The following is a 17622-nucleotide window of genomic DNA, read 5'->3' as shown; positions in this document are numbered from 1 at the left end:
TTTTTTTTTTTTGAAAAGCTAGAAATTAAACTTAACTCTAAAAAAAAAATTATCGGACAAAGTAACGTTACTGCATCCAGAGTGAAGGGATCCGCAAATGCGCACACGCACTCACACACACACACACACACACACACACACACACACACACACACACACACACACACACACACACACAGAGTAGGTGCTCTAACATAATGTTATTATTATATTATTTCTATAAGTATATAATCCATAGTGTTCAGAGCATGGCTGCAGTCTGCATAGATGTCACTAGAGATAGCACGTCGTGGCCGAACCTCTTTGTCATGTTATTTATCTATTTAGTCAAAGAAACAACAAAAGTATAAAACCAGGTAACCCTAACCCATCTCAATAGCCTACATTCGGATAAGTTTGTGGTTTCTGTTATGTTTTTATTTCGTCAGGTAATGCAGACAATAATGTCCACGTATTATCTTAATTAAACTACTCATTATAATCCGGGTACTCGCCGTAGTCGGGACCCGGCAGTGCAGCTCCAGCGTCCATCTCGCTCTGAACGGCGGCCGAGCCGCTCGGCGCGTACCGGCGGGGCACCATGGCGCGCGCTGCTGTCTGCGGACAAAGGGACAGAGGAATGAAGACACAGTCGGCTGGTGGAGTAGTTTATAGCGCTCCTCAGCTCCTCAGCTCCTCAGCTCCTCTCCTCCTCTCCTCTCTAACCCGCGAGACCTACTCCGATACACTCGCGCTCCCTTTGCAGAGACGTCACGCCAAAGTGTGCCTGGCCAGGCTGCACCTGCACGCGCCCCGTAGAGTTCCACTGCCCATTATTTAGATACTGCCTGGATAAAGAAAAATAAAATGTCAGCTTCCGTATCGTAATGGTACTCCAATACAGGTCTCAATGTTTGACAGGCTTCAGATTATGAATAAATCTGACAAAAAAAGAAACCGGAAACCAGTCACGAGCCAAGCAGAAAATTCACCTTTGAACTAGTATTTTTATTTTTTTTACTTAATTACTAAAACGAACTCGTGATTTATTAAAAAGAAAAACTACATTAAACTGTATTTTAAATGGACTGATCCATTCATTCCTTCAGCACTGTATTTGTGCAAACAGCTTGGCACGTGGGCTGCTGTGTTAGATGGATGTGTATCAACATGTAGCTAGATTGGGTCATCCTCGTGTCTTATTATGCTTGTGATGTTAAAGTCACAGACTCAGCCATCATGCTTCACTGTACTGAGCGTCTCTCCCGTCAGCGCAGCCTTGAATCTTGCCGAGTAGTACCCCACTGCCCCCTGCTGGCAGAACATCAGTAACACACTCAGCAATGACCTTCCTTCTGCATTCGTGTCGCGCTTTTCTCATGCGACGCTGAGACCATGAGGTCAGGCTGCACGTTATATTGATCAGTCAACTCCACGTCTATCAGGAAATCATTTCCCTGTAAATATTTAGAGTTTGTGTATGTAGATCAGTTTTTAATTTGACCTCGTCAAGAAGCTGGCATTAATAAAAAATAATATCACAGATATTTAGTTGTACAGACATTTGACATTTAATAACATTCATACATTATATTAATAAAGGTCTCACATGTAGACTGAAGGAGTGGAACATGAAAGCTTTACTATCTCTCCCCCTGCTAAGGCTTCACTCCAGATATCCACTCCAGACAAGGAGCGTGTGACGGGGCCATTTGGAGAATGTTGTGATCATAAGATGTCATGCCAAGAGCTTCCACAATATGGCATTAACAGCAGTGGCGGCTGGTCAATAGAGGGCCATGGGGCATGGCCCCACCATGAGCCACACAAAAAATAAAAAATTAAAAAATTAAAAAATTATAATAATCATAAATTATACAAATTGTCAATATTTGTGTTTTTGAACGATGGAATGTACCCAGTAATGTGTGTAAAATATGATATCTGCGCAAAATATATGCTTTTCCTGCTCGTGCTCTCAGCCTGTGTGCACGACACTCTGAGAACGCGCAGCTTGGGGGGCCTAATAGTTTTGGCCCAAAGGAGGCGGGTCTATGAAGCAGTTTAGCCAATTGCTGATTCAAGATATAAATGAGTGACATACAATTTAGCCAATCAGCGCCCTCAAATAGATTCAGCGTGGGGCCAGAACGATCAGGCCCCCCTCGCTGCGCGTTCTCGTCAGGAGAAGTCTCTACAGGCGCCAGCGCGAGCACTCCTCCTCCAAGACCCGTTTGAGAGGAGAACTTTGAGGAGATTCTGCAGCCAAAGAGCTGATATCAGTTCAGCCTGACCTCACAATCAGACAGCAGACTCGCGGGAAAGGGAAGCAGTACATGAAGCTTCTGTACTAGCTGTACACCAGACAGGTTTGGCTAGCTGGATGACGTCATGCTAATCATTTATTTAGCTTTTTAAAACAACGGGGACGGATCCAGCACGGACAGTTACGGGAGTGAGGGATGAGGAGGTAAGGAAACATGAGAACACCAGGGTAGGGAGTGAGGGATGAGGAGGTAAGGAAACATGAGAACACCAGGGTAGGGAGTGAGGGATGAGGAGGTAAGGAAACATGAGAACACCAGGGTAGGGAGTGAGGGATGAGGAGGTAAGGGAACATGAGAACACCAGGGTAGGGAGTGAGGGATGAGGAGGTAAGGAAACATGAGAACACCAGGACACACGAGAACTCTGTCAAGCTACATATTATGCAAAGTGAACATCTTTTCTTCTACATAGCTGTCCTCAGTCTCATCTGCTTAACTTGGTCATGGACGCATCAACATGTAATAGAGATGTTAAATTAACAGTAAAAACTCATCATAGCTTAATTTAACATCAGTATTCATAATTACACTTCATGTTTACTTCTCCTGATCTTTACCTCCTATAACAAGGTACATAGGGGCATCTCAATAAATGAACATGTTATATTATGTTATATAAGTGTTATTTACTGATTGTTTTCGTGTTGTTAAATATTTAACTGCCAAGTAATAATGCGTGTTTGATACTTACATTTTTTTTTGCATTAAATCATACTGGGATGTTTGCTGAAATTGATAGGATGGCCCTACCTAGGACATTTTCCACCAGCCGCCACTGATTAACAGTATACGACAACCCTGAAGGGACATATCATCTCCAATACAAAAAGATAAACATGAGACAGTCTGTTACAATAATAATAAATTAAAAATACTTACCTGTTTTTTTTGTTTTCTTGTGTTTTTTAATTATTATTATAATATATGTATATATATTTTCCATTTCAAAAGGCTCAAGGACATACACACCTGTGGTGTACAGTAACGAAGTAGAAATACTTCGTTACTGTACTGAAGTAGTTTTTTTGGGTATCTGTACTTTACTTTACTACTTATATTTCTGTTGACTTTTACTTTTACTTCACTACATTTTGCAAAGAAAACTGATACTTTTACTCCGATACATTTCCCCTGAAACCTTCGTTACTCGCTACAAAATCAAATCTATCTTTAGAAACAAAATTAATCATGAGAGCAGCGTCGGGGACTGTGGTGGAACACAGACTGCAAGCAGGTTTGGTGAATCAGTGGTCCTAGCAGCAAGTTAAATCATTGGTTAATCACGTTAATGCGCAATTGCAAACAAGTGCTCTCAAAGCCGCGGTGTTTTGATTCCCAGTGATGCCCAGGATGCTACATGCTATAAGCTAGCGGGCGACTACATGAGTAGAATTCTACGATGACCGATTTCATGATGGAAGCAGAAATGGAAGCACCTGCTACTCCCGAAACAAACGACGGTGGTGACGAAGACCAACACCAGTGGATCGCTAGCGAGTTAGTGAGCTGAGGAAGTGTTGACAGTTGTGACACCATAGGATTGACGGGAGCCGAGAGAGCGCAGCGTTAGCATTAGCGTTAGCATTAGCATTAGCGTTAGCATTAGGGAAATCCTTCCCAGCTGTGCGCAAGCTGTCTGTGACGCTGAACACACCTCTACCTGCCTCAGCGGCCTGTGAAAGGCTATTTAGAATCGCAGGACTAGTCTTCAGCCCAAGAAGAGCGAGACTGAATTCTCGCCATTTTGAAAAACAACTTCTTTTGAAGATGAACGGGACATTTTTCAGCTTCAAGTAATGACTGGGTTGTTACTTTCGATGCTGCATAAGCTCATATGGAGAAAGATGAGCTTATGAAACATCAGGCTGACCCAACACCAGGCAGGTATTTTTCCCAAGGGGCCACATGAGAAACAGGGACTGTTGTGGAGGGCCGGACCAACAGACTGAACTGCTCTATATTATTCCACCTCTTTAAAAAAAGGAAATTGGTTTTGATAAGCTGTGAGTGGTGAGTGTAAATATCATGATCAGTGGTGGAATGTAACTAGTATATTTGCTTAAGTACTGTACTTATGTACAAATTCAAGGTACTTTACTTGAGTATTTCTATTTTATTCAACTTTGTACTTCCACTACATCTCAGAGGGAAATATTGTACTTTTTACTCCACTACATTAGTCTGCCAGCTTTAGTTAGTTACTTTGCACCTTATAGTTTGTCAAACCTTTCCTAACTACCCAAACTGAACAACAGAGTACAAAGGAGTTCAAATGAGCAACAGGAATAATGATCCAAACAAATATACATATGTAATATCCATATAGAAGAGTAAAACACTGACAGGGATCATCTTTCTGATACATTAGTACTTTTATTACTATTGGTTGTAGTCCAATGACCTCACTTTCTGTTTGTCAGTTCAGTGAACGAGTGACTAACGTCAGGTTGAATGTTAGTGCGTACGTAAATTGAGATAAAAAAAACAGCAGCAGTCGCCTTCAAAATAAAAGTAATGCAGCTGTATTGCATGATGTACAATTATTTACGTTGTATTCCTAATTTTCCATTGACGGGCAGGTATGGCCCGCGGTCCGTAGGCCTACAATGCCCAGGTCTGACCCAAGAGAAATCCTTCAGCTCAAGGTTGTTCTGGAAAATGTTCCACAGGAGGGCAGTAGCAGTCCAGCTGAGAGACAGAACAGAGGGACTGTACCCCCCCCCCCCCCCCCACCCAAACCTCTTCATCTGCTCTCAGTCAGCAGGGACCACATATGGTTTACATACCTCGGGATGAGGAACACCTCAGCTCTGAAATATAGCTCGATACTTTATTAATACCATTAGTAATGTGGCTCTGTAGTGGGTGGCTGTGTAATAGCTTCTCATTATCCATGCATGGTGCCACTCATCAGCCAATTTGCCTAATAACACTCCCTGTCCTGGCTCCAGGTGTACACTGGAGTTCCAAAAGTGTTTAACATCAGAACCATCACATGGTTCACATTTTGATTGGCTGATCCACTTTGAGTGATGTCTGTCAGAAAAATGAATTGCACTGGTGTAGCAACAGACCTCCATACTACTTATCAAGCAAGGACAAAGATCTTTATGTTTGAAACAGACAGTTACTGAACGTTAAATCTTCACTCCCTGTTCCTACTCTCTGTACAACAAACCCTTTGCTAAGTCCCGCCCTCAGAACGCAGACTGGCCAATCACAGCGTAGCATCGTCCAGCTCCGACCAGGGCCCAACATCTATCCCGCTCTGCTCCACAGACTCTCAGCAGTGGTTCCAGATGTTCTTCATCTTCAGGCTGGTTCAGTGGGTTTGGAGCTCGTCGTGGTTAACGTGTGATAGTGATACTCGTTACTCGGAGAGGTTGAAGGAGATATATACGTTTTTAAAACGTTACATTTTCTAAGTAAAAAGCTGACCAAACATTAGCAGAGTACGTTAGCAAATCATTAACTAGCGTTAGCATTTTTATTGAAGTTTTTTTTACTGAAGGTATACTCTGAATGTCTACATGCGGTTTCTGCTTTTTAATGATTGTAACAGTGAATGAAGAGGAACAGCTGTTCTTTCATTGCCGTCTGTCTGGATCTCCAGGTGATGTGGAGGTTCACATTTACACTGTGACATGTAGCTTTAGCTTCAAATGATAAATGACCTGTCAAACTAAATACCATGTTCTGGCCCCATTGGTGGTTTTTAAGTTACAATCATTGAGTTGAGTTTATGTCTTTTTAGTCAGTTTCTCAAACTATATTTAGTTTGATTATTTTTTGGACTACAACTTTTATTTATTTTAATTTCATAAATGTATATGTTATTTAGTTTTATCAAGTATAAGGATAGGCACGTTTTCAATGTGGACATGTAATTGTGATGAACAGATCATGTCAGCGTACAATAACCTGCACCTCCATATCTAAAATCATGATCATATCAACACTCAATGTGTTGTCTGGGTCCTGATCCACTAACTATCAAGATACATTGTTTCATTTCAGGGTTTAAGGACCTGCTGCTATGGTGAATTTACAGAAAGCTTTATGTCAAATGGTACAAAGAATGTAGAAGAAGAATGCCACATTGCATAAATGTGTTAAGTCTGTTGTTGACAGAGCATGGCCCAACCTTTAGAGCCCATATAACATCGATATAATCATAGGGTATATGATGGTTTTACTGTTTAGTAGTATTGAATAACACATGAACAAGTGGATCAATCTCTATTGAAACAACTTAGTATTTTTTTACTCCTCCTTTTAAAAGTAGCGCTGTCGTGCAGGCGTGATGCCTCAACACAAAGACTGTCAAATTGATGTTGTGTAACGTTTCAATCACAGAGAGGCTGTGGAGCCTGCCTCTCCAACTGAGAGCATCTTTCACTGCCAAATGCACCGTCACACTGTTCAGACCCTCCTTGTAAATTCACTACATGTTACTAAACTACACAGTACAGCTGTACTGTCACGCAACACCATCAGATGCACGGTAAGACCACAACACGTCTTCACAAGTAGGACCTAACGTCCATAAGGGAAACACGAAGATCATGAGGATGAACCAAATAAACCGGAAGGCATCAGGCTCGGAGTGAGTCCTTTACCTACTTGGGGAGAATCACTGACAAACATGGAGGTGGAGTTGCAGACGTCAAAGCAAGAATTGCAGAGGACAGCTCAAGCACATCTGGCGCTCTAGAGGGATATAGCAACATACACAATGAAGAATCTTCAAATCAAATGTAAATTCAATGCTCTCAACAACTGCATAAGCAGAATTCGTCATATCCACTGGCCAGACAAGATCAGCAACAACGATCTGTGGACAAGGACACAACAACGACCCGCAGCAGACAAAAAAATGAGTCAAAAAACATAATCAGCACTCATTTTATTGGCTGGGTGCTGATCATGTGATTGATTGGCTCTATGGATGCCAACAGCACAGTATGCAGGGCTGCAGGGCTGCATACTTTTGTAGGCCAACAGGAAGTTGAAATCTCTTCAGCTTGTGTTAACCACAGAACCACAGACCTCATTTCAGGCACCTAACCAAAAAAGCTTTTCATTGACTTCGAGACGAGAGAACCAGACTCATTTCTGAGAGCTTTCTGACTCATTTCCAGCACACTACATGCATATACATTAGAATATACATTACACACATTTTTACCTGATACACATTTTGAATGGCCCTTTAAGAGGCCATACAGACATACATAGCTATTCTTTTCTTCTTTCAAATTGTTATTAAAAAATAAAGCATTTCAAAACTTTGAGCAGCAGATTAAAAACAGATGTTCTTCTTCCATAAACATAATGAGAGTGTAATACTTCCTTTACTGTGTGGGGGTGCAGTTGATCGGTTGGGACTGTTACCAAGAAGTGTAGTGCCATGTTTAAAGGGGATGTTTAGGGGCGCTAGTGAGGTAGCATAGCAAGGTATGTGTGCGCCTGCAGAACAGACAATATTTTTTAACAAAAAACAGCTACTATTACAGAAATACCCCTCAAAGCTCACAGAGGACAACTCAAAGAGGCCAAAAGCTGCTTGATGCAAGCTACGTTGTTTTGGATGGCGGAAAAGCTTAAACAATACAAATATAAATACGGCGGGAGCTCATCGCGGCCAACAAGAACCACGAGACAAAGCCCGCCAGGTGACCCGGCCCAACCTTCCCCCACCCGCAGTGAAAGCTCAGGTATGACCGCTGAACGAATGAAAGCGGACATCTTAACTTCCCTAAAGGGACAGATTTCTACAATTATAAGAGAGGAACTTAAAAGTGCGCTGGCGGAAGATTTCAACGCCCTTAAGTCCGAATTACAAGCGGTGCGGTCCGAAATTGCTAAAAACACGACCGCCATCCAAACAGAAGTTGAGCACATGAAAGCAGACATACAAGACATGAAGGACGGCTTATCAACATGGTCCAACGGGGTGGTCACGCAAGAAGCTACGATAAGCAGCCTTCAAAGACAGGTGACCACTTTAACAGACGACCCTGCTCTCCACGAAGCCCCAACTGTTGCCTGTTAACTCCCTCTAGACACACATTATACACCATCCTCTCTGAAAATGATATAGCACTTACCATACTACATTCAGGAGTGGACTATTATTAATCCCTTGTTTTAATTTTATTATTGATGCATGTAATCAATTATCCCCCTGTTTTCCTCCTGGAGTGAGCACCGTTTGATGTTTGTTGTTCCTTCTGTGCACTGTACACCGTACCTGAATACCATGTGCACCAAGACTACATACAGCTGGAAACTGCACAAAGAAAGAAACAATCTGAAAACGCATGTTGTTATGTTGTTGAAAACGAAATAAAAAGTGAGTGAGTGGAACGAAAAAGTGAAAATCTGAAATAAAATCAATAATTTATCAAATGGTAAAATGTCAATGTAAACACATGAAATCAAACATTTTCTTTTTTTGTTAACAGTGAAGAGACGAGAGGAGGGATGACATGCAACGAAGGTTCCCGGCTGGATACTCACCGTTGAGACGTTGTAGTTGGCGCTTTAACTATTTGCGCTACCGAGGTGCTCCATGAATTCTCATCATTCACCACTGAATTCAATTATGACCCAACAAGACTTGACAAATTGTAAGCAGAAGATAACTCACTTCAGCCATAATGCTGAACAAGAGACCCAAAACACAGATGTAAAACATTTGAAATTGGAATTTATTGATCAGAATTCTCAAACAGTTCCAGATTCACACTGTGAGATAGCTCTGACAACACATCACATGCAGTCAAATGTACCTTCAGATACATATCTCCACATGGTCTCTTTCTTCATGACTTCACAGCTGTTTGCATGATTTAAGGCAACAGATGCTACTCTTAATTAAAACCCATTCCATATCCATAGATGAGTCGTTAAAATGACTTTTACAGAAGTTGTGTTCAGTACAAAAACATCAACTACAAATGATACACACATATGATGGCAATCTGTTACATATTACATATTAATAATGGAACATTGTCAATTAAAACAAAGGTTATGGACTCGTATACATTACGACCTTTATAATATCACCATTACATGGTAGTAAATGACAGGACCACTAATGTGGAAATTATATTTTAAGTGCAAAATTCATACATAGTACTTCAAAAAACCTATACTTCGGGGTTGAAAATGTTTTTTCATCCACAGGAAAAAGACACATTACCTTCTGAAGATACCAGTGAGACCGATGCTGTCATAAACCAGCTCCCTGTGTGATCTCTAACTATTACTACTACGACTCTAATATAGTAAAGTGTTGCATGTAGTATGTCAAAGCACAGCTGGGAGTGCTGCTAGTAAACCAAGGAGCTCTGAAGCTTTTCAAATTAGCATTAGCTAGATGACCGGAGGTAAAAAGAGGAATAAAGCGTGAGCGGATGTAGCTGAAGTTCACCTACTACAGTTTGTGGTCATGTATTTGTGCTTATCCGCTCCAGGAATATAAGGAAATTGGACTTATCCTTCTCTTTCAAGCAGAGATTCCTTTACATCCCACTTTCTATTGTTTCCATGGCAGGGACACATTATTACAATGTACAGAAGGGACGTTCATGTTGACGCGACCCATCTGTCCACCTTATTGTGCCAGTGAGTGTCTGACTGTGGCTGTTTGTGGATGCTAATCATCGGCATTGGTCCTCGTAGTAGTAGGTAGAAACGCTGGACGGCTGAATTTAAAAGGACGTTTCTTATAATTAATACTATTATATTTATATTCAATTGATAACTGTTATTAATAAAATAACATTTCAATCAACGAATGATAATGCCATTTAAAAACAAGTACATGAAGGATATTAAAAGATGGATTATACATTGAAATGAAGGAGGTAAAGTCTACAAATCCAATCCAACCTTTGGCCTCTGCTGTTCTGCCCTAATCTATAGTATTCTGGAAAGATTAAGATTAAAATGCGCCTCCTTCCATTTCAGTCCCCCTGAACTTCTTCTCCTCCTCTCACTCCTGTTTTTTGGAGTGTCCCTTGAATGTGTCCATGACGTTGAAGGCTCCCAGGTACTGGCCCAACAGAACGCCCTGCTTCATGGGGAGGATGCTGTGGAGAGGAACACAACGGAGAAATCAGGTGAGCGCGTCTGCAAAATCTCACAGCAGTTTAGGTGAGGAGTTGGGTTTGGAAATAGAAACGACTTTAGATGCATGGGATAGAGGATTAAGCCTGGTTTAATGTTGGGCTTGACTTAACTTACACTTGAGGAGGTTGAACTTTTTAGCCCAGCCTAAAATAGGGACTACTTTATTACGACCTCCTCCAGGCCTCAATCTCTGGGCAGTTTTTGAATCTATGTCGAATGTGGCACCTTTGTTGAAAACAATCCCACATAATTATTATGCAGATGACACCCGTCTGTCCCCTTGTTCTGTCACCAGTGTTTCATCGGAGTCACTTCAAGTAGCATGTTGATTGAACACATGTGCCCCGACTTGATTTCAGCTAAAGGCACATGTGCAGAGGAAGTTGAAGACTTGGACTCAAAGTGTGTTGAGACCGGATGCTAAAAGTGTGTTTGTAAAGTGCTAGCATGCTAGGTCTTACTTTTATTCATGTCAAGCTACCTTTTAGTTTGTTGGAAAAAGAGAAATATTGAATCTGTAATTATCTGTTTCAAATGAAATATTGCCAGTAAGGTCAGGCCGTTTGCACAAGCATGACGGAGGACTGATTACAGGACTGACAGCTTTAGCTAGGGGTGATGACCTGGACACTGAGTGTGTGTTCTCCACAGACTTTAACTGCACCTGAAGGTGCTTAGACGTCATCCACACAGTATTTGTATGTATGCATTTTCATCTGTTTCCTTCTTTTTGATTTCATATTGTTATCACTTTAGTCTATGCTGCATTTAATATTGATTTTATTTGATGATTTCACAATAAAAAAGCTTTTATATGGTGGATCCATTTGATTGGTTTAATGATGGCGTCCTATCATTGGCATTACCACACTTGGCTGCACCACAATAAACAGATATTGCTGTCATTATGCTAAGTTATGTTCCTGCAGAGTGACACATAATGACTGTTTACAGCGTGTAGTTGAGTACTGATAATGTTTCCACCTTTCACACTGTCGTAGACGTGACATCATGGCACATTTCTTTCACTTCATTGTACAAACACATTTTCATCTGGTTTTGTGGCAGAACTGATGAGGAATTAAAACAACAGCTCGTGGATATGCTGAATAAACCGACGAGCCACGTTCCTCACATCTGCCACGGTTCATGAGGTTTGGAGCTAGATTTGATCAAAGATGTCAAAATAAAACATCAAGACGTGTTCTTTGTTTTTTCTTCTGTTTTTTTAAATGGGTTACATGGAACAGACTCTGTAACATTAAAGGAATGTTTTGAAAGTTAACAGCGTGTTACATTTAAAGTGGTTATCATTAAAACAAGCTGTAAACTAGCGACTCCTCCCACTGCACAGCTCTGTAGAAATGTTGGATTCAGGGCATTTGGAGCTCGACCAAGCCACAAATTCAGGATAGCTTCTGCATCATGTGACTCTAGCAGGTCCCACAACGTAAACCCTCTCAACGCCAAATCCACAAGCTGGATTGAAAAGCATGTTTTTTTTAACTATCGCCAAAACTGCACCGTTTATCACAGCCAGAAGCTGTAAAAACTGACATAACCAATATTTAATCAGAAACACGTTATTCGACATGTCTCATATAAAAACTGCGTCAAATAAACCGTTCTCTAAACAGATCCTGTAAAAAACATTAAATGATGAGCTCAGTGCAACCATGAAGCCGTGATTGATTTGTCTGAGGCAAACAGTCACGTGACAAACATTCAGTGGAACTTCGACTGAACTGCTGCTGCTGAACACAGAGCAGAGAAACACGTCATCATTACATTTCTTTCCACCATTAGTAACACTTAAATGTTGAATATATAGATTCAACTGATTTCCAATTTTTGTAAATAATAATAAAATTAATTCAACTTGGATTCTTTTTTTTTTTTTAAATGATTTATTGCATTATAACTGTTTCATACTGCACTTCTAGTCACGATTGTGCTGTTTCCATAGATGTGCTAGATGTATATAAAACAAGGCCACAGACAAAATGTGAAAGGAGCAAAAAAGGTCCCGAACCTGTTGGGCTTCAGAGGGTTAAGGGAGAACCGTGTATTTCTGGAGTGCTCCTTTAAAAGTAGACACATTCCAGGGGCCGATAGCTTTGTTAGTGTCAACAATAAGAGTGAAGTTCCTAATGGAGCAACGTATTTGTGCTAATGTTAAATCATTTGTTAAAGTCAGAATGCTGCCTCCCTGCATCTCTTCCTAAATGAGCCGGAGTTAGCAGCTTCTGGATGACTGACGACGACTCTTTTGTCTTCAAAGAGCGAGCAAGACAAGGCTGGATAAACCCACAACGCATTATTAAAAGCTTGAGCACAATGGCTTTCATGTAAAATGAACAGAGGTGACAGGCAAGGCACTATCCCTGTTTGTGCGAGCTGTGTTCCAGAGAGGAAAGGCTTTCTAATGGAGAATAATGGCTCTGTCTGCAGACAAATGGGCCAGAGACGTCTCTCATCAAACCTACTTAAAGGGCAAAAGGAGTCTGCTGAAGCACCGAGGGGATCACAGATATTAAACCACTTGAATCAGTTTGGGTTAAGTGATGGGAGTGATTTGCACTGCCCTTCTTCTACTGGAGCCTATAGAGTGGTCTCACCTACGTCACGATCTCCTTAGTTACGAGGTCTGTCCGCCATGTTGGAGTACATACAGATCCTACATGGCGGCGAGTAAACAAGGAAGTGCGGCGAAAATACCATACTTTGAATCACTGGATAGTGCATCAAAGGTTCGCTACCTGGCCAAATTGAAGGTTATTGGTAACTTGGATCCCTATACGATGAGTGCAGATCGTTTCAGTGCCGATCCTACTTATCTTCCATCGGTAAACTACGCCAACATCTACGCGTATCTCGTGAACACCCCCAGTCCTTACACAAAAGACGAGTTGGAGTGCTACAAAGGGCTCGACACTTATAATCAGTTTGTCAGTGGATGGGTCCGAGACGTCAAAGCAACGGTCGTCGAGAATTCTCATCTCGACATTGGAAGAGTAAATATATACAGATCTGGTCAGATATTTAGCAATATTCAATGTTTACTCAGTGCAAACAGACACGTGTGTTTGTTTACATTGTACATGCATGTCATTGTGTGCGTGTGTGTAGGAATTAACTTTCAACTATTCAACATTTCCTTGATGTGTAATGACCGCTGGCAAACGAAAGAATGATTTCTTGTCTATCAGCTCTGCTGCCACAACCAAAGACAGCACAAAAGTTCACCACCGATAGGTTATGCGACTCAGCCGTGCATGCCAGTGGCTTTGTGTGTACTCCAACATGGCCGGCAGCTAAACTGTGACGTCACACGAGATCGCTCTATACAGAGTCCCATGTGTTGCTTTGTGGGAAATGTAGGCACCGCGATTAAGCCTATGCGACTCTTAAGAAAGCTGCGTCCGTTTGTACTGACCTTCAGTCAATGACACAATTGCTGGTATACAAACAACTACAGGTGCAATGTGTAATACCTCCAAACAAACAGGGGGCCGCATTTCACCTCTACTACTGGGTCCATACAATGGAAATAGAAACATATAGGGGTGAAGGTGAAACTAACAACAGGGCATCATGATGCATGAGGCCTCTCTATTAATGATGTCATCAGATGAACATGTTAGGGGTCTTGGCGTTGTAAATATCTGTGCTGCACCAAACAAAGTTACTTTTCGACAATTATTTCAAAACTTTTATTTCATACATAACATACGTATTCAGAGGTCTGGACTTCATGACCTCAGTGGTGGGTACAGCCCTGAGAGTAGCAGACAATCGCTGATCAATCACCGTCATGGAGACACGGCCACTTCTCAAGCAATCACAAGGTCTTTGTCCACACTGGGTGTCTGGTCTCACACACTCACAGGTCTAAAAGCTAAAAGGTATTCCGCTCAGTCTAATGCCAGCACTTTGAAGCAGGATGGGGGATGGGATGGACTTGATTGTGGAACAAGAGTGGCGGGCTTCTTTACAACAAGGAGCCCCTGATACTGTTGTTTGAAATCTGCTCTTTGTTCTTGGAAACAAATGATCATCTTTGAAAAACCTGTCTCATACTGCTGAGGGGAACAGGAAAAGTATCAAAAAGTCAATGGAAATCTATTACCATTACTTCTGGCAACTGATTCAAAGATTTTGGGAAACCATTTCTCACAAACCAAGGGGCATCTTTGGGGTGAGGGTTCAGAGAGACTCGGGCCTTTTCAAAGGAGGTGACTGTAACCCACAGTTCTGAAGGGTGATGGGAGGTCCTTTTGCTTGACTACTTCCCTGGGGAGCTGACTCGGTTAGTACCGAGAGGCCAATTATCTTGCAATCACCGCACCCACCCAGTCTTTCTCTTCTCTCACTGCTATGTTTCTGTTAAAAACCAATACAATTCTGTTTAAAACAATATCTGCAGCTATCTGGCAAAGCTTTGACATCCAATGAACACAAAGCACCAACATACATGAGAAGATTAGTCAGTGCATTGCTTTCCATCTCATAGCCTTTTACATCCTCATCAGACGAGTCAATAATCCTGTGGAGCTGTGAACCCCTTTAGCCTACTCTGTAAAACAGAGGATCACCTCATCAACTGGATGACCCTACTTCTTTCTTTGAACCAGTTGAATGGCTCTTCATCCTCAGTATTTTTGTTTCTCTTTACCTCCACCTACTTAGGCGCGTCTGAAGAAAAAGAAACACGGCAACAGACAAAGAGAATAATAAATAATAAAATGTATTTATAGAGCGCTTTTCACAGACAGAAAATCACAAAGTGCTTCACAGAGCAGAAATTTAAAAGCATACAAAACACAATGTGACCATAGGGTCAAATTACATTTAATAAATGATTCATGGGTTTAGAGAATCGTGACACTTCCTAATGTCAACTTTGACATATTTGAGCGCTGTAACAAAATCAATTGTAATGAATCAGTGGGCTGTTTGAGTGCAATTTGTAATTCCACCACAAGCTGAATACAAATACATTATTGTAAACAACCACAAAGTGAGCTTCAGCATGTAATGATGTGTACTGTCCAATCATTCGCTTCACTATCCAAACATCTACAAATGTACGTGGGCATCGTCAAAGTTAACATTCAAAAATACTTTCTGGCTGTTCCCCAGCTTTAGGAGACAGAACAGAGGTCAGAGTTCACCTTCACATTACATTTTACACTAAAATAAGTCAACCTGAACTAGGGCTGGGCGGTATGACCAAAAATGCATATCACGGTATTTTGTAAGATTCTGGCAGTTTCACGGTATATCACGGTATTTTTTTCTCCGCATAAAAGCATTAATTAATTAACGCCGAAAAGAACCTGCCGGTCAACCGGCCAGCGAGCGGTGTATTTGTGAGGCGCGTCTTCCGTTCCGTCACTTCCCGTTTCTTTCACCTACATTCCCCTGGGTCCTAAGTCCCTCCAGGTACAGCTTCTTATCACCCTCTATGTACCAACGTACATTTATAACAATTACCACACATATTACGGTAATCAGCGTTGCATATGTGCCAAAATACCTTTTGTTGTTCAGTCTTTGTTGATCCTGCATCGCTCTTTTCTGTTCTTTAATGTAACGTTACTGGAGCAACAGAGCCTCTCCCAGCTGTTAGCAGACTGTTGTTAACGAGCTGTACCCAGCATGCAGTTTTGGCGGGGAAATTTTATAAATGTACAATTATTAGTGCTACAAATTGTTTATGTGTCACAAACTGTTGTGTCGTGGTGTTTTGCCTTGTTAAAGAGCGTTAGTTGTGTTGTTAATTGTTATTATAACGTTATGACTAGGGCTGCAACTAACGATTATTTTAATAATCGATTAATCTGGCGATTAATCGATGAATCGGATATTAATAGGCCAAAAAAGGCAAGTGAATAAAAACGTGTCTTTAGTCTTGCAAACTATAACACCCCTGCTTTACCACTGTTATTAACGAGCTAACGCCAACTTGTCATGCTTGTCAAGCTGGATAACGAGTAAACAGCAGCACCAGAAGAGCTACTGGAGGGATGTTAGGTTCCTCACTTCAAAACGGAACTAAGGTAGGATTCTGTAGTGATTTGCCCTGCTGCTGAACTCCCTTCCTCCTCATCAAGGACTCCAACATGTTTACGTTGTTGAATCAGGAAATAAATAAATCCTGTAGCCGTCTGTGTTCACCCAGAGCTCTACGATACCTCATATCAACAGAGACCGGACCAAACTATGTGTATACATGTGTGTGTGTAAACCATACGGTACAAACAATGAATAGACGCTGCCGTATTTACGTCGAGATGACGTTATTGTGAGTGCTGGTGGAGCTGCTACGATGTTAGCATAGCCTAGCACCGATCCATCAGAGCTCCATTGAGAAGACAAGTACAAATCGGTATCATTATGTAGTTATTTCGGAGTCCCTTTTTGTCGGTTTATTGCCGTTGAATCACAGCCAAATCAGTTTATTTTGTGTTCCTACAGCTGTAGTAAACAGCGACCGGTGGCTTGCTAGACAGTGAATACAGCTCGATACAATCCACGGAGCTCCTCTGAACAATATTATGAACCAGACATGACGGCGTTTAGTTTACCGGGATATCTGTGACTTCCACAACACGTGCTAAGCAGAAATATGCCTCTGTTGGCATGATGACGCACCACATGGTCGGAGGATTCAAGTAGCATTTATCGTCATTATGCCATACAGGGTTGCACAACTAAATGTAGTCCATTTGCTACACAAGAAAAACATGACAAAAACAAAACCGTAGAGCCTTCCTGTCGTGCATCAGGAGGAATGTAAAGTTGTATGTCAAATTGTCTTCAAAGCCTGGCACTCTTCCTGGAGGCTGGCCGGAGACCTGCAGCAACACAACAGGTGCCACCACACCCGGAGATTGTGCTGTCTACTTCATTGCAGATTTCCAATGTTTGGTGAATGACCGAACCAGCAGGTGCAGCCACACAAATCCTCAACATGATGCTTAACCACAGCCAGCTACTGCCATCACTAATGTTTGTCCCCCACCAAAACAATACTCTTAACTGTCCCTCAGCGCTTTATCAAGGATCATTTCAGAAATGCGCATCTCCACGTCGGCACCATCAAGTAACAGAGTACATCATCTATGAAAAACATCCTGCTACAAGAGGGTGGAGAGGGAGATTTGATAAG

At 41.6% G+C, this 17622-nt stretch overlaps 2 protein-coding genes across 3 annotated transcripts in view; both read right to left on the bottom strand.

Annotated features, from left to right (window-relative positions):
* Positions 1–582, bottom strand: part of LOC306789153 (choline transporter-like protein 5-A) — a gene marked incomplete at its 5' end in the record, with an annotated part of 41185 nt that extends 40603 nt beyond the window's left edge. Inside the window, one exon of the mRNA XM_079284959.1 lies at positions 495–582. Coding sequence (XP_079141085.1) covers positions 495–582 — 88 coding nt within the window. The remainder of the gene's footprint in view (positions 1–494) is intronic.
* Positions 583–9049: 8467 nt separating this feature from the next.
* The window catches only part of LOC306788993 (epidermal retinol dehydrogenase 2-like), a gene marked incomplete at its 3' end in the record, with an annotated part of 47452 nt that continues 38879 nt past the window's right edge, over positions 9050–17622 (bottom strand). For both annotated transcript variants that reach the window (XM_079284737.1, XM_079284738.1), the window contains exon 7: positions 9050–10408. In XM_079284737.1, the coding sequence (XP_079140863.1) occupies positions 10312–10408 (97 nt within the window). The remainder of the gene's footprint in view (positions 10409–17622) is intronic.

The sequence above is a fragment of the Melanostigma gelatinosum genome (assembly GCF_949748355.1).
Source record: "Melanostigma gelatinosum genome assembly, chromosome: 15".
In the NCBI taxonomy this organism is placed as follows: Eukaryota; Metazoa; Chordata; class Actinopteri; order Perciformes; family Zoarcidae; genus Melanostigma; species Melanostigma gelatinosum.
This window is presented reverse-complemented; position numbering and strand designations above follow the sequence as displayed.